At 40.6% G+C, this 18,610-nt stretch overlaps 1 protein-coding gene across 3 annotated transcripts in view; it reads left to right on the forward strand.

The window, feature by feature from the left end:
• rxrgb (retinoid X receptor, gamma b) overlaps positions 1–18,610 on the forward strand; it is a 44,447-nt gene that overhangs the window by 20,716 nt on the left and 5,121 nt on the right. For 2 of the 3 annotated variants that reach the window (XM_033622444.2, XM_033622443.2), the window contains exons 2-5: positions 6,839–7,068; positions 12,655–12,799; positions 14,659–14,838; positions 16,670–16,830. In XM_033622444.2, the coding sequence (XP_033478335.1) occupies positions 6,839–7,068; positions 12,655–12,799; positions 14,659–14,838; positions 16,670–16,830 (716 nt within the window). The remainder of the gene's footprint in view (positions 1–6,838; positions 7,069–12,654; positions 12,800–14,658; positions 14,839–16,669; positions 16,831–18,610) is intronic. The other variant, XM_033622447.2, reaches the window with a different exon arrangement.

Consider the following 18,610-nt stretch of genomic DNA (forward strand, 5'->3'; position numbering starts at 1 on the left):
CGACCCTCAAGAGGATGAAGCGGTTAGAAGATGAATGAATGAATGAGTTTTAGAGTTAAGCGTGGTCATATGAGATCCGCATTTCTGACAAGATGAGATATGTGAAATGTAAATAAAGAATGAAATGCAAGCTTTAAAAAGAGAGTCACAAAAGGTTAAAGGCAATTTGCATCCTATATGTTCTCATCCTCCAGCCCATTGTACATACTACACACCTCAGATACGTCACATTTCCTTTCATCTCCATCATATCAACTCCTCTGAAGTGATGGAGAATATGAGCTGCCTTTGTTGGCAGGAGTTTAGAGGACTCCTCTCAACAAACAACAAAAGCAGTTGTTGTATGATCGTCATCGCTGTGTTTCCAGGGGCTTTTTAGCCACCACACATGGGAGTTTTTTACCGAGACATCACTGCATTTCCTGCCAGCATTGTGCCCCAAAAAGCAGTTCTTTTTTACTGGGACTTTGCTGCATTTCCCGCTGGGAACATGCCACAAAAAGCAGTTGCTCTCTGCTGAGACATCACTGTTTTCCTGCCAGGATATGCAGCAAAAAGTGGTTGTTTTCGACAGCTTTTCCAGCCAGGATTTTTCTACCACAACTGTTTTTTAAGCCCAAACATTGTCTCTTCTTAACAATAACCACATGCTTTTTTCTGCACAAACCTAACCACACATTGATTAATCACATCATTGTTGAAACACAGTTTCTGCGTATCCATGACATAGTAACGTACAAATGTAACATATCCATATTTGCAAAAATGTACAATGCCAATATTTTTTCTGCCAGTCGGGTTGCAGCAGCTTGGTATGTCCAGGCATTACATGTCATAATCATAGAAAATCTCATAATAAGAAAGTTATGTTAAGCCACGTACACTTGATTATACATGTTTTTGCCAAACAGTAGCAGAAATTGAAGGACTCATTTTGGCAAAACCGTCAATCTCTCTCTTTACCGGTGAAAACCTAAAAACTGAAACATGGAAAAGTAAATTGAAACGAGATCTCAAAACTAGGAGAACTAGTTTTTCTTGATAAGACAGAGCGCATGACTGCATCACCAGGGGTAAGTTTCGGAGACTTAATTAGAGCCTACATTCAACATATACTGACAAGTGTAATGATGACAAATGTAGAGCTGCGGTTTGAACATCGGTGAGGTAAAGCTTTGTTATCAGCCCAGTCGGCAGAAGAAAATCTTGTTGTTGTACAGTTCTGCAAACCACAAATACGTTACATTTGCATGTTTCACGTGACTCATATCAGCATTTCTAAAGTGAAAGAGTATGTAAGCTGATTTTGCTATCAGGAGGTGCAGGGGATGGTGGATGAGGTGTCACTGGCTGAGGCAAGACAGCTACCAAAATGCAGACAGTTGTTCGAGATCAGCAAACAACAAAACCAGTTGTGTTTTAGCGAGTGTTTCCATCCGCTTTTGGGCTCTAAGTGTTTTGTAGCAACCTGTCTGTCTTTCCAGTGGGGATAATGGCATGAAAAGCACAGAGACATCGCTGCTTTTCCTGTGAGGACTGTGCCCCCAAACCAAGTGGTGCTAAGCCAAAACATGCTCTCTTTCTAGCCATAACCAAGTGGTTTTTGTGCCTAAATTTAACATGTTAACCACCACATTTTAAGCATATCTGCTACATAATAACGTACAATGCCAACATTTAGATATTGATTAGAGATCGTTACAAAAAACCTGTTGGAGTGAGTCTTAAGACAAGTTGAAGGTCTGTTCCTAAATCTAGCCTCCATGCAGAGCTGGAGCATCTCTCATTCAAATGTCTTCAGAGCAGTACAAATAGGGAGCTCGTGTTGCAGTTCAACACGTGAGGTTTAATGATCAGAGCAGCTTGGAGTCAGAAATATTGTCGTATTATTTACACTTTTATCCGTAGCAACATTTCTTATTTGCTGGCTCATTAGTGAGACAAACAAGCTCCCATTATTTGGGCCGTGAGTGGCAACAGTGAATCTTTGCTGATATAAAATGTATTTTCTCCTGGCAGGGGACTGCTTTATTGTTGAAAAGATATTTCCTGACAAATTGAACTGTCGCGCAAAATCATCTTTGCAAAAGGTTACATTTTTTAATGTTAATCAAGATGATGGATTGGGGGAGTTTAATGGATTTTTCAAAATAAAACAGTGATCTCGGGGCACCCTGTTGAGCTTTGTGGTCGAAAAAAATTACCTTTGCTTGCATTTTTTTAAAAACCAAAACACAGGTGCTGTTCATTGCGTGCCATGCTACCATTACACAGACACAAACACAAGAAATGTGACATTTAACTAAGACCAGTGGCATTGGGCCCAGTATCACACTGCGTATGAGTGTGTGTCTATGTGTGTGTGTGTGTGTGTGTGTTGAAGTGGGTGGGGGGGAGGGTGCACTGACACACAAGCAGAAGCTTTTGAATTTTCAGATTGTTCAGATTAGTCCAAATGTGCATATGGTGGCATGTCACTCTTCATCAGTAACATTTTGCTCAGTTTTATGAATTTCTTTGAGTCATCGACATTAGCCCAGAGAGGTACTGCTTATTGCGTCTGTCTGTAACAGAACAAGCTGTGACAGCCCGTGGCATTTGTATCCGTGGTACAATGTGTACCCTACACGTTTGTCCCATCAGGTACATACTGTATGTGTATGTTGGTATTTGTAATATGTGGTGATGATGAAGGAATGTCCTCACAGCTACAGCATGAACTTAAACACCACGCCCTGCTACTCCGTTGATTGACAGCTTTTCTAAGTAGGTCATCTATGTAAATGCCAGCCTGTCAGTTTACATCAATGGATGCAAGGCAAAGTCACCACCCTCTGACCAAAATGAGACAGGTTTCATTCTGCCTATCTGCGTTTTACGCAACACTGACTGCATAAAGACATATTGTACTCATATTCAACATTATATTCTCAGATTTGCACTCGTTTTTAAGTGTGATTTTGTGTATTTATTATTGTTTAATCTTAAAATCATTCAATTGAATTAAATTAAAAGTATGTGTAATGTGAGAGTGAGAGAATCATGTGAGGCTCATAGGGAGATATGTATAGCTCAGTTATGGAATCAGTTACTTGATATGGTTGACAAGGCAAATATTTATCTGGGATAAATCAATTCTTAGTTCTGGTCCAAAGAGACACGCACGTTGTTTTGCAACTCTCGGTTTCGTGAGGCTCTTTTTGTTAATAAGGAAAAGATCAATCTTGGTTTGTTTTGAGAAGCCGTGTTTCCCAAGGACAAAGGGCTGTGGGGTGATGATATATGGAGCGAAGCAAAATATTTTGACAATGATAAAAACTGAATATGGTGCGGATAATTATGTGCTCAGCTCTGATCTGGTGTTTTACCTTTGACTGTTGAAACTGGATGGGATGTTAATGTAGAAGAGGAAAAGCGGATCTGTAATGTGCTGTCTAAAGGATGTAGAAAATCAGTTCCATTTTGTTTTCTACTGTCTTTTTATTATGAAATGTGTGATGCTTTGCTTAGTGTGATAAATATAGATATTGATTCTGTCGATATGGAAAAAGCTATTCCTTTATGAAACTTATAACTTGGACAGTTATTTGGGGAAAGCTTGGGCGAAAAGAACAAAAGCTTTTTATTGAGATTATATTTAAATATTTGGTAGTTTCTTGTGTGTATAGTTCATGTTCGGGCTGGGCAGCATGTCAATATCATATCTAATGTGGTATGAGACTATATATCATCTTAGATTTTGGATATCATAATATCATGTTGTCTTTTTCTGGTTTTAAAGGCTGCTTTACAGTAAAATTATGTAATTTTCGGAGCTATTTTTTTGTCTTTTCAGAGTGTTGTAGCTGCTCTATGATTTGTCTTTACCCACATAGATATATTTTATGCAAATAACAGATGATTGTTTATCAAAAATGTCATTATGCGAATATTTTGTAAAAGCACAAATAGTCAACCCTGCAATATTGTCACAATATCGACAACGGGGTATTTGGTCAAAAATGTCAGGATACTTGATTTTCTCCATATCACCCAGCCCTAGTTTATTCGGGATAATGTTTTAGTTTTGTTTTTAGTTTGATAGCACTTCATATCTTATATTTTTCCACATGATTTGTACATATGTTTTATATGCAAGACCGGAATATGTGAGGTGGTGGTGTCTTGTAATCCCATGTGGGACGGAGCAAGTGAAAATCTTGACATGACACAAGTTTTGGTGTCTTTCAGCTCATTGTTTTGTGTTTCTACAGCCCACAACTTTAATGTTTTGGTTGATTCTCACTGCTCTCGTCAGTGTTGTTTCCAGTCACAGCAGGTAGCTGATTTCTGCTGAAAAGCTCTAATAACCCCACTGTGCACTACCTCGCAGACTTTATAAGATGCTGTTTACAGCTTGTCGGCCCAAAAAAATCACTTACGGCAGGTGCTCAGCAGGTTATCCGTAAAGAATAAGTTAGGATAATTGTTAATTATATATATATTTTTTTTAACAAGTGTGTTTATTGGATTTTCAAATATTGCATCAAAAACAACAACAAAAAACAAGTAAGGTATGAAATAGAACATTCACAGCAAGGCATCGTCTTAATAACAAGTGCTACGACAGAGCAATACAATGGGTACTTTTCCAAGGCTCTAAATAAATACTCAGAAAGTGCAGAATTATAAAAGTACAAAGCAGGTTCACGCAGAAGCGTCCCGGATTGAGCTTCACCTTCTCTGTCTCCAGTGACGGCAAGTTCTAGGTAAACACGAAAGGCAAAGCGCGTATATCCCTTTCGGCCACTGTATTCAAATATGGCGACGCAAGAAGGCAGCCTCCAGCAGACCGCGCCCTGCCTGTGTATATATAGAGAAATCATTCTAAGCCTATGAGAAAGCTTCCATTTGTATGTGAATTGCATTACACTTTAGTAAATATACAGTACAGGCCAAAAGTTTGGACACACCTTCTCATTCAATGCGTTTTCTTTATTTTCATGACTATTTACATTGTAGATTCTCACTGAAGGCATCAAAACTATGAATGAACACATGTGGAGTTATGTACTTAACAAAAAAAGGTGAAATAACTGAAAACATGTTTTATATTCTAGTTTCTTCAAAATAGCCACCCTTTGCTCTGATTACTGCTTTGCACACTCTTGGCATTCTCTCCATGAGCTTCAAGAGGTAGTCACCTGAAATGGTTTCCACTTCACAGGTGTGCCTTATCAGGCTTAATTAGTGGAATTTCTTGCTTTATCAATGGGGTTGGGACCATCAGTTGTGTTGTGCAGAAGTCAGGTTAATACACAGCCGACAGCCCTATTGGACAACTGTTAAAATTCATATTATGGCAAGAACCAATCAGCTAACTAAAGAAAAACGAGTGGCCATCATTACTTTAAGAAATGAAGGTCAGTCAGTCCGGAAAATTGCAAAAACTTTAAATGTGTCCCCAAGTGGAGTCGCAAAAACCATCAAGCGCTACAACGAAACTGGCACACATGAGGACCGACCCAGGAAAGGAAGACCAAGAGTCACCTCTGCTTCTGAGGATAAGTTCATCCGAGTCACCAGCCTCAGAAATCGCAAGTTAACAGCAGCTCAGATCAGAGACCAGATGAATGCCACACAGAGTTCTAGCAGCAGACCCATCTCTAGAACAACTGTTAAGAGGAGACTGCGCCAATCAGGCCTTCATGGTCAAATAGCTGCTAGGAAACCACTGCTAAGGAGAGGCAACAAGCAGAAGAGATTTGTTTGGGCCAAGAAACACAAGGAATGGACATTAGACCAGTGGAAATCTGTGCTTTGGTCTGATGAGTCCAAATTTGAGATCTTTGGTTCCAACCGCCGTGTCTTTGTGAGACGCAGAAAAGGTGAACGGATGGATTCCACATGCCTGGTTCCCACTGTGAAGCATGGAGGAGGAGGTGTGATGGTGTGGGGGTGTTTTGCTGGTGACACTGTTGGGGATTTATTCAAAATTGAAGGCACACTGAACCAGCATGGCTACCACAGCATCCTGCAGCGACATGCCATCCCATCCGGTTTGCGTTTAGTTGGACGATCATTTATTTTTCAACAGGACAATGACCCCAAACACACCTCCAGGCTGTGTAAGGGCTATTTGACCAAGAAGGAGAGTGATGGAGTGCTGCGGCAGATGACCTGGCCTCCACAGTCACCGGACCTGAACCCAATCCAGATGGTTTGGGGTGAGCTGGACCGCAGAGTGAAGGCAAAGGGGCCAACAAGTGCTAAACACCTCTGGGAACTCCTTCAAGACTGTTGGAAAACCATTTCAGGTGACTACCTCTTGAAGCTCATCAAGAGAATGCCAAGAGTGTGCAAAGCAGTAATCAGAGCAAAGGGTGGCTATTTTGAAGAAACTAGAATATAAAACATGTTTTCAGTTATTTCACCTTTTTTTGTTAAGTACATAACTCCACGTGTTCATTCATAGTTTTGATGCCTTCAGTGAGAATCTACAATGTAAATAGTCATGAAAATAAAGAAAACGCATTGAATGAGAAGGTGTGTCCAAACTTTTGGCCTGTACTGTATATTTATGAAAGCAATAGTTGATATTTGCTAATAAACAACCATGTAAATTACACATTGTAAATTTAAACAGAATATTAGAAACACCTTTAAATACAGCATAATCCAACAAACCACCACTTACAATGGCCTTTGAAGTACCTCCCTTGTGCTGTGTCAACAAAGCCTAAAAACTATAAGCTTCTAGTTGCACTGATTGTGTAGGTGTACCTAATCAACTGGTTACTCAGTGTAAACCTTTTTATGTCTCCTCATTCTTTCTAACACATTCTTCTTTCTCCTCCAGACTCTACGGGGCCAATGACCCACACCCACCATCCTCCAATGGGTGGCATGGTGGGCCACCCGTCAGTCATCAGCACCTCCAGGCCCTTACCGTCCCCCATGTCCACCTTGGGCTCACCAATGAACGGCCTGGCCTCGCCCTACCCTGTCATCACATCTTCCCTGGGCTCGCCCTCTATATCGCTGCCATCCACGCCCAACATGAACTTTGGACCACTCGGCAGTCCACAGGTGAAAAAATGTGTTTTGATGGTCGTCAGGTAGCTATGTCTCAAAGGGCCTCTTTATATTTAGATGGACCTCAATTTAAACTTTCCGAGTAGAATGTACATTTATGGTCAAAGTATGAGGATTAAGATGGTGCATTCCAGTTGTAATAGACATGTTGTAATTCACACTCGATTTATCCTCTTTCCTCTACCATGCCCTTTCAAAGCTGCCTCCTCAGTTAGTGAAAACCCCAGAGAGTCATTTGAAAACATCAAACAGGGCGCTTTGAAACAGAGTTTATGTGCTTAAATTACAGTCAAGTCCTCAACACCAACCTTCTATTCATTCCTCCTAAGCTCTCAGCTTCAACAGAGGTTCATATTCGTGCAAATTACTACTTTTGGCAAGCTCCGTGCACTTTAAACTATCTTGTTCTTTGGTTGATCATGTGCTTCTCATTTTTGGAATCCCCAACAGTGGACAGGAGGTTGAAGGTTAGCCATATCCAATGTGTTTGGCTGGCATACCTTGGCTTTCCTCTCACTCCCCTATCCTTCGACTGACCTTTAAACTTCTCGCCCTTAAAGGTCATCCCTGAGTTCTGTGTTACTGCTGTCATGCGAAGGGACTTAAGACGCAGTGTGTCTGTTAGCCCTTTAATGGATTACTGACAGAAAGGAGAAGGAAAAGAGAACAGCTCCCATTTTCTTTTGATTTCTTCGCTCTTCCCCAACATTTGTTCTCATTTGTTTTTAACCAGTCTCTCTCTTCCCCTGTCACTTTCATCTGCCGGCCTCAGTCTTCCTTTTATAGTTCCATCTCAATTATATAACACCTAAGTTGTTGTTCATGATCCTAACACGGCTCCTTTTGCTGTGCCTTATTTTTTAGATTAAGTAAATGAGTGTGTTTACAAGGACGTGAATAACCTACTGATGAGGCTTATCCTGGTTCTGATCTTTTTTGGAGATGGTGTTTACATGAGCACAGAGAAACTGGGTTGTATTACCCATATACATGATAAATACTAGTAACCCGGTTACTGATTTTCTGCAGCCTGTTTGCACAGGTACCTGTAATGTTTACAAAAACAAACTGCCGATGGGAGATGAGAGCGACAGCATATATTTAACACTACACTGTACATTTACTACCTTGTTACAACTAATTTTTTCTCTGCTCCAAGCACCAAAAGCTGTCTCAGCTCTGAGTGCCGACCAGTCTTTCGCTCTGTCTCAACAACACACACACACATAACGAAACGTTACTGAGCTAATGTCATTCCTGCAAGGAGCTACGCTACTCCTCTACCACTGTCATGTGCCGGCCTGTCACTGTCACTTCATATAGGAAAGGTGAGCAGTGGATGAAAGTACACAGCCTCTTTCATTACTGAAAGACAAAACTTGGTGTCTGTGTCGCTCCAGAAGTGAGACACTTTCGTTACCACGATTGTGTCTGTCGCGCCACTTGCGCAGGTAGTTGTCAACACTCAATAAGCGGAACAAGGTGTATACATGCAACAGAATGCGGGTTTTCTGAGTACTCCAGATAGCATATTTGGCTTTTCATAAACAGGATATGGTCTTATTCAGGTTTCTGAAAACAAGATATGATGTCTACATGTTCAAACACACAAAAGGATACTCAATAAACCCGATCATAAAAGAGTCATTCATGCCCATGTACATGCACTCAATGATACACCGATAACACTGACCTTTTTACTGTCTGACACAAAGAACTATGACTGACAGGGCTAATGGATTTGCTTTCTTTAAGTGGTCTCTTGAATAAACTATATACCCCACAAGGCTCAGTGCTTTGATGATTGGCTGCACATACAGAAACATGCCCGCACACATGTAGTGCTTCAGAGGCTGTGTTGAGGCCAGTGCTGCAGGGCACAGCGGACAGGGAGATGCATTGGTTCAATCACAGTATGGATCTGTGCCTTTAGGGACAGCTGGGGTTGATGCCATTGTATAGCGTGACCATCTTTTCACTGCTCGCCAACAGCCAACGACCATGCGACCATCAGGTCATTGTGTCATGTAACATCTCGGGCTCTCTTCATGGGTGAACTGAAGTTCATTAGCAGCGCTCGGCTGACAAGATCATAAGCAGATTCAATAGAGAGGCAAAGTCCCTCCCCTATAGGATCTTATTTCAGAAAAACTGTGTGCAGTAGTCAACAGCAAAAAACAAATAATTACTGAATTACACATATGATGTTTGCTAATTTGAAAGATCATTTTCAAGCCAAGAAACTTGCAGTTTGTCCTAAAAATGTTGAAGTGAATGTGAGAGTGTGTAATTAGAAGTCACGTACAGTAGGTGATCCATATATTTGGGTACATTGGGGTACGGCTGCACATGAGTGAATGCAGCATGTGACCATCACTTGCCGAGGTGATAATGTGGGCAGTGTTGGTTGTGACACAAATAGAAAGCTAGCCTGCTAGCTAATGTTAGCTACCCAGCCAACATTTGTATGTGGGGCCCATGCTGATAGTAAATGGGCTAAAAACTGGGCCCTAAATGGGATTTTCAATTTCAGTTTCCGAAAGCCCACGCAGATATATCCAACCTGCCTGTTTTGTCTGACCAATGATATAAAACCCAAAGGCATTTAGTTGAATATCATGGAACAGTGGAGACGCTTGTCCGGCCCATTAAAGGCCCAAATAAACCTTACATGTACGATGCAGTGTGGTCTTCATTCCATGTGTCGTATAAAGAATGTATGATGCATCAATAATCCATATACAGTGCTTGTAGCTCTTTTCTACAGCCACATGAAAGCAACACAACTGTTTGAATGCACCACAAGACTTATTTTTTCAGCCCATGCATGCGTAAGATTATTTATTAGTGAAAATTCTGTAGCATGGTGCACTGAAGAGGAATAGCTGCCCACTATTGACTCACATAAGCAAGTGCGCAGGGAGCTTGATGCTCATTTAAGTGTGACTGCCTGCCTTTGGGGCATCTGCAGCGGGAGAAGGTTGTGGCGGTGTAGAGAACTGATGAGCTCAAGGAAAACTGAGAGACAGAATAAAAAAACACGTCTTGTATACTCTCCTCTGCTGTAAGGTCACAGGCTTGAGTTCAGTCTGCCATTAGAGGATATTCAGAAGATAGTGCATGTCATAAATAAGTGATAGGAAGAGCCTGAGGTGACTGTAGGAAGGATGTCCTATATGTCACGCAGCATCAAATATATAGGACAGGAGGGCATGTGTAGGTCAGTGTTGTTGTTTCCACTTTGAGTGCAGATGTTTGCAACAACTAAACAAACAAAAATGCACAGCACAGATATGCATCCCTCCTGGCGCTCACCAGTGAGAGAGGGTCAAAGGGCACAAGGATGATAAGAGGCAAAACAGAGATATGTAGAAGGAAGCTGGACTTGTTGCTAAGTCCAGAAAAGGCTTGTCAGGATAATTATGTTATCATGTTATTGCACGACTTATGGACATGACCTCATTTGGCTTCAGTATTGTCCATAGTGTTTCCATGTGGGTTTGTTTACATAGGAATATATCCAACATTTTAGCCAACATGATGTCACAATAAACAGCAGGGTTTTCCTACCCATTATAAGACTAAGCAGTAATCTCCCTTAGTTTTCTCTCCAACCCCAGCTACTGCACTTCAAAAATGACAGTGTAGCTTATTGGTAACCTGCAGCTGCACTTTTGGACCCAGACAGCATTTGTAAGTGGGGCCCATGGGGGTTGTAAATAGCTAAAAAATTGGCCCTATATGGGATTGTCCATGGGTTCCACATTGGTGACATGCCAGTTGCCCACATGGGTGGGTTTACCCAAGTGGGCTCCACATAGGTTATGGTAAAAGTACCTGGGTACCAAGTGGGTATGGGCCAAAAATGGGCATCTTATCTAGGTAAACTAGGTAGGGCAACTGGCATGTGGCAAATATGGACCCGGTGGACAGTGCCATATAGGGCCCATTTGAATGCACATTTACCCACATGGGCCCTACATACAAATGTTGGCTTGGGAGGGGCACAAACCCCTGGCAATGAGCCAAAAAGTCAGTTGTTTGTGGTTTTACCCTCCACTATATAAATCCACCAGCAGCCCACTTGCCATATTATGGAGGTAACTGTGGTGTTCCTGGTGTTATATTGAAATTTGTTGCCCCGCCGAATATTGTTTCCACCTGTTAATGCTTAGCACCATCCTCAGTTGCTAGGGTTAGGGCTAAGGGTTTGCTTCAAGTATAGGTAACAGCAGTGGGAAACACACACATACAAGGAAACAGTCTTCGACACAACACTACAGCATCGCTAAGCTTGTCTATTAAGGCCCTGACACACCAAGTCGACAGTCCGCCGTCGGTCAACGTTGGCCCATCGGTGAATGTCTGTCGCCCTAGTTGGTGTGGTGTGTCCTGCGCTATTGCCGCTTTAGCTATTGAGCTTTTTAGCAGAAATGTTTGGTGATGGTTTGTGTTGTTGTTGCACAGTAAATACGCTTTGCTCTGTCAACACTGGATTGTGCTGTTAATGTGCTAACAGTTGAGAGTTATTGTCTCTCACGCAGATGCAGAACGTATGTGCTGGTTGACTGTCAGCTGTAGTCTCTGTGGTATGTTGTTGTGCAACTTTTTGGCTGAGACATGGCGACGTGGACGGGGGCCTTCGTCACTGCTAGGTCTCTGAAGTGGGTTTGGTGTGTCTGAGCCTTTAGTCACAAGAATCATCACTTAGTTTTGTTTTTTTGGCCAAATTTTGTTTTCAGTCTCAAATTGAGTAATTTTGGCGTGCTTCTATAAAAGGTGCTATAATTTATATTTGCTTGCTTGTATAGGCTTGCATTAGTATGCTGTTAAGCTATAGAATCATTTTCATCAGTGACATAAAATGGCCTCAAAATAACAATAATATTGTTTATCTCAATCATTTTTGGGACAATATTATATTAACAAAAGCAGATTTTGTGACAAGCCTCATCCAAAACATGTTATACCCCACATTTATTGCTTTCATAGGACTATGTGACTTGAGGTCACGTACAACATGTTTTAATGTCTCATGGCCTTTAGAGTCACTTTAATTAAGGTGTTAATTGTTGTGAACCTTCATGAAACAAAAAGTTGGACCGTAAAACAAATTGTGTGTGGATCAGAAGTCTTAATGTCTTGTTATCATGTTTCAAAATTTCCCTCTTTGTCAGAAGTTATAAGACCCTACACAGGAGTGCCCTCTGCTGTTTGTACATGAGAGCTGCACTTTCTGCACACGTGACTCTTCTTAACGCCTCTCCCTGTCAACAAACACTAGAAAACCTGTATGACGAGCCTCAGACACAAGCCTCAGCCCCACCCACTAACCGAGCATGTGATCGCACCCTGCGCTTTCACAATAAATGCTGTGGGTGGGGAGAAGAAAAAATAGTATGGGTGAGCGGAAGACACAATGAGAAAATAAAGGAAGGGGAAGAGTGTCATGAGACAGCCTTGCACTTTTCACTCTTGCTTCCCCTCTGCTTCCTCCTCTGCTTTGTTCAGTTCACTCCTGGCCACCTCAGCTTCAACTCCCCGTCACTGTTCTCTCCTCTGTCTTGCTGTCATCCTCAGATGAACTCCATGAACAGTGTTAGCAGCTCGGAGGACATCAAGCCTCCGCCAGGCCTACAGAACCTGGGAAACATCAACTACCAGTGTACGAGCCCCGGGGGAATGTCGAAGCACATCTGCTCTATTTGCGGGGACCGCTCCTCAGGTAATGTTGGAGGGTGGGGAGGGGGGAGAGGGATGGGCTAACAAACTCACCACAAACATCGTCACCCAGACAACTGAAGGAAGGGCAACAAAGACAGATTTCAAGGTTACTTATCAGGCATTTTTTCAGGTTTGTCTGTGCAAAGTTGATTCTGCTTTAAAATCAGAAAGCAACCTGAAACAGAAACCACAGAGAAACACCTCAGCTGTCACATGTCAGAAAAGAGAGTGCAGGAAAGCAAATGAGGAAAAAGTAATCTTCAGATTCACAACAACATCCTTAGAGAGAGGCTTAAATGAAGTTAGACAAGTTTTTCTCTCACATCAACAGGAATGCTGTGCTTTGTTTACCATGGTAACCCCTGATTTCCTGTCTCTAAATAAGGGTGCAGACTTAACATCCTTTTTAAGTGAAAAATCGAAAACATGATGGCCATAAATTCCTCTCCGTCAATCAATGGAACCAGACTGCTGCAGCAACCGCACAGGATTGCTAGATTGTTCATTCAGCACTATCATTACTGAAACTCCTGAGGTTTTAGTGAAGCACTTAATTCATCCACCTGCTGTTTTGACATCCTGCCAGACAGCTTTTTCAAAAATGTTTTGTTTGGAAATGGATTTGCTGAAAAACTGTCAGTGGTTTATTCCTATCAGGCATTTTTTTATAATACCACTTCTAAAGAAAGACAACCTGGACAGGTGACGTACAGCTTCGTCTAAATACTGATACTGTCTCGATGGGAGTATCTGGTACGACTCAAATCATATCTCAAAGGCTACGTTGGCTGTGTTGTTGCCATTGGTGATCATAGGCTTGAGTGGATCACCATGACGTGGTCATGTCCGCCTGGGTTTGATTATTGGGCTGCTATTATTTAATTTCAACATGCTCCCTCTAGGTTGAATCATACATGGGAGTAACAGCTACACTGTATTGTACTTCTGTGCTTCTCTATTTGTTATTATCGATAGGGATTGTGTGTGTGGTCGTGTGCATGCAAGCGTAGGTATATCTTTCTGTCTGCGGCTAATACTGCGTACCACTGAACCACACAGCCTAATATTCTGTGTTCACTATATGATCTGGGACATCTTGTGGTCATGTTGATTCGCTCTTGCTGAAAAACCTGTTTTATTGACTGTTTTATAGCATCATAACTACTGACTCCTCACTCCTCAGCAAGCCAGTAGGGCCTGCAGGTCATCAACAAAATCATGTAGAGCAAAAGGCATTTCTGGGAATCACCTCAGCTAAAAATAAGAAGCCTTCCTGTCTGTTCCAAGCAACATTTTGCCCTTTGTCGTAGCTCAAAAACTGACATCTATAGGAAATGTGGTCTCATTTTGAACCAGAGAGTCTGCAGATTAATTCCATACCCAATATGTTACGATTCATTTAAGTTAGGCACAATAAAAAATGAAAAAAAAAAAAAGTTATCTTCCCTGCCCTCTTGACTGTAAGGGAGCCTGGAGCGACAATTCCACCGGGTGCAGCTGTGCAGTCGGAAGGTGGCTGCCTGACAAAGATCTGAACTCTAGTGAGAGCACTTTTTGTTTCAATTCTATAGATTCTATTTCATTTTATATTTTTTTTAAGTTTCAGTTCACTCAATTTTAATTGGTTATATTGTGGCTTGTATTGCTGTCTTTCTGTGCATTTTTTGTTTTGGTGTCAATGCAATTACAAAGGTTTTATCATGACAGACGGATGGACAAAATGCTTTCAATTATGATTCCAAACATATACACAAAAACAGATTTACTTCCTGGTTACCTTACATGTTTTAGGCACGGGAAGATTGAGGCATATTGTTGGGTCAAAGCAGTAATCATGTTGCTGGACTCTTGTTTCCACAGGAAAGCACTACGGCGTCTACAGCTGCGAGGGATGCAAAGGTTTCTTCAAGAGGACCGTCCGCAAAGATCTTACCTACACTTGTCGAGACAGCAAGGAGTGCCTGATTGACAAGCGCCAGCGAAACCGCTGCCAGTACTGTCGCTACCAGAAGTGCCTGGCCATGGGCATGAAGAGAGAAGGTGAGTGTGCAGAGGTGATACACTGAAGGGCCGGTCTAGACATGGGCTGTAGGCTTGTGTTCTTCTTCATCACTATTGTCATTACAAATGCATGTTGTGGGGATAAGCATCGTTCAACCCCGCAGAAATGTATTTGGAATTCTAGTCAAGATCCCAAAGAATCCAAAAAATACTGAACAGGCTGCATGAGAATATGGTGCACATATTTAAATTAATCTTTAAAGTTATGATGCAGTCATATTAGAAACGGCATTTTTAACTTGAATATTTCACTCAGTTTACTGTAAGAATGGTATTTTATCAGTGACGTCCTGGAAAAAGCAGATACTAAAATGATCAGTGAAACACTTAATCTAATTTTGAAGTTGCTTAAGGGGACATTTAAGGAAATATTTCAGTTTAGAACTAAATCAGTAAGTCTAGATTAAATTATTTGATAAAAAAAATAAAATAATCAGAAACTATTTTGATAATCAATTATTTTTTCAAGTCATTTTTCAAGCAATGCCAAACATTCTGTAGTTGCAGCCAGTGGTGTAGTGATAGCCGATGAAGTGGGTGTACTTTCCTATATATTCCAATGGCTATTCCAAAGTATACACATATACAGATACCTTCATAGGTATAGAATCTTTAAAGAAACAGGCAGTTGCAGAACTTAAAGGCCTTACAGGGCCTATCCAACCATGATCAGCTACAAAAAGATGTAAAAAAATAAAAAATAAAGTAAATGTGACTTACTTCACGTGCAGTTATCAATAAAGTAGAGGTTTAGAGTCTAGCTTTTATATATTCCATACATGGATTCCAGATTCTCATAAATTCATCAGAAGAGTCACTAAATGTGAATCTTAGTTTCTCAAGTGTTGCATCACTTCCATCAGCCACTGAGTCCAGCTCAGTGGATAAGGGTTCTTCCAGGGGAAGAGGAATTATTTCGTTAGTTTGAGTTTAGATCCTGAAAGATTCTTGTTTTCCTCTCCTGCTATGCCAAAGACAGCTGTCAAAGGATCTGGGTGAATTTTCATTTTAAAAATATCTGATAGCGTTGTGAAGATCATACTCCAGTAAGTGGACAAATTAGGACACAGCCAGATTGAGTGTGCTAAGGATGCAGGAGAGAGTCTGCCCCTGTCACAATTGGAATCAACATCTGGAAACCTTTTAGAGAGTTCGACTTTTGAGAAATGAAGGTGTTGCAGCACATTAAATTGAATGAGGCCATGCCAGGCACAGACTGAGGCCGTGTGGACCTCCTCAAGGGCTCTTCCCCTCTGCTCCACCCCAGCTTGATCTCCTATACAGACCTCAGATATTAAATATTATTGATGAGTCTTGTAAATTAGAAAATAAAGTTAAAAATCAAAGATATTGCGCCCTTCTTGGAAGGCTCAAAAGAAAACAGAGATTCCATGGGTGTTAGGTTGCAGCCTCTTTAGTGTGAGTCTTTGTTGCATTTCTTTGTCCTATGTGATAATGAATGGAGTGTATTCAGGTTTGGGTCTGTTGGTTTTTAAAAAGAAGCTTTGGATACCATCATCTCAGCCTTTAGGAAATTACAATGGGAATTTTATGACATTTTATAGTCCAATGAATTGGTTAATTAAGATTTTTATTTAACTCTGAATCAAGACACATTAAGAGTCTTTGTCGTCTTTAAGGGTGTTCCTTTATTCTTCTTATAGCCAAACTGTAGAGCTGAGAGTCTCTGTGTTAATATTGTCTCGTGCAGAGGTAACATTACTTATTTTTCAGGGTATTTTGATTTCTACTCAAAGGTTATATGCAACTGGGCGTCTGACCTGAAGTGTACGTGTGTGTATGTGTGCAGCGGTACAGGAGGAGAGACAGCGTGGACGGGAGCGGGGTGAGAACGAGGTGGAATCTACCAGCAGTTTCAACGAGGAAATGCCTGTGGAAAAGATCCTGGATGCTGAACTGGCTGTGGAGCCCAAAACAGAGACGTACAGTGACGGCAGCCCCAGCAACTCAGTAAGAATAACAATAACAGAGTAACAAACACTGAGCACAGTTTGGCCAAAGCCATAAATTATTAATTAGTTCTTATCATGAGGCTGAGGTGGTACCTCACGAAAGGAGGGACCACTGTAAAGTAAAAATGTGCTGCTGTATTATGTTGGCCTGATCAGGGCTGGTACAAAATATGCCCAGTTGAGTTTAGAGGCTCTGTGTTATTGTGACGCTGAGTAAAGGAACATGATCAGTCCAAGTCAAGTTGACACTAATGCAGCAGATTGCTAGATTCAAATGTTTTGAATTCAAAGATGAATATCACAAGCTGGACAGTTTTTGGGACTACAGTCAGTGTCTGTTTTTCCTCCATAAATGAATCAAGCCACAGACAGCTGCTCTGAATCTGTTTTTTTTTTTTTCTAACTATGCAATATTTACTGCAGTGTTTGACTTGTGAATCATGTAAAAGTCAGAGGTTGGTAAATTATCAGTGAAGTAGACACAGAATTATAAATTTATAGGGTAGAACCGTGCAATCTCATGCAACCTAGAACAATAAATCACGCCAAACAAAGCTCATAATGTTGAACTCTGGTGACAGTGTGTCAGAAAAGCATCGACTACATTTACATGCACAAAATATTCCTTTTTTCCCTTATTCTGAAAAAGACAACTTTTCCCCCTGAGCTGTTTACATGGCTAATTAAAATGAGTATTCCTGTTTAAATGCAGCTGTTCATACTCCAATCAAAGGCATTTATCACATCAAAATATGGAAGAGTCGAACGACTGAAGCCAATTTGGCCATTTGAAGTTTTCCACCTGTAGCCGACGTGTTGGCCTGTGGGAACAAAGCTGCCCACTTTCACTCCTTTAACCACCTTCTTGAAAAGATCGGTGTTGCTATATTTACATATATATATATTCACATATATATATATATATATATATATATATATATATATATATATATATATATATATATATATATATATATATATATATATATATTTATTTATTTACATATACATAATATATATATATACATATATATATATATATATATATATATATATATACACATACATACATACATACATACATACACATATATATATATATATATATATATATATATATATATATATATATATATATATATATATATATATATATATATATATATACATACATATGAAAATGTGGGCTTTTTTTGGCATGCATATCCACCCCACAGCCTTGCAAACTGTTGCTGAGTTGGTTTGTGTACAGAGCATCCAAGACAATGTACAGAGCTGACCTTAAACAGGCAGGAGGCGGAGTGTTGCTAACTACTGTCAAAACCCCAATTGAGATGCATAATCTAAATGTACGCATGTCCGAAGAATGCCTCTAAAATGTGAATAATACCGCCCCAGAATTTGCAAACCAGGCACAGTCTGTTTTTTCTACCATTTTAGTTCATTATAAGTAACTCTTGTACTTATCATACTCCTATTGTTACTCTATTAGGCACTGTTTTTTGCTTTTGCTCCTTGAAAACACTTCAATATTGTATATTTGTATATTTTGCCAGATATTTAATACTCTACTGTTGTTCTAAAACTGGGCCCAGTGAGTGACTCTGACCAGGGAACCCACTGGTTGCTTGGATGTTACTGGTTGTGAATTGTTAAAATTGTGGTTACTGTACTTAGTGTTACTTTAATTTGAAGCATTCTCTGGCACAAGAATTTCCTTAGGGATAAATACTGACTGACTTGATTTGAATATCCCACGTCTTAATGGGTAAATGCTT

Source organism: Epinephelus lanceolatus, chromosome 6, assembly GCF_041903045.1.
Source record: "Epinephelus lanceolatus isolate andai-2023 chromosome 6, ASM4190304v1, whole genome shotgun sequence".
NCBI classification, from domain to species: domain Eukaryota; kingdom Metazoa; phylum Chordata; class Actinopteri; order Perciformes; family Serranidae; genus Epinephelus; species Epinephelus lanceolatus.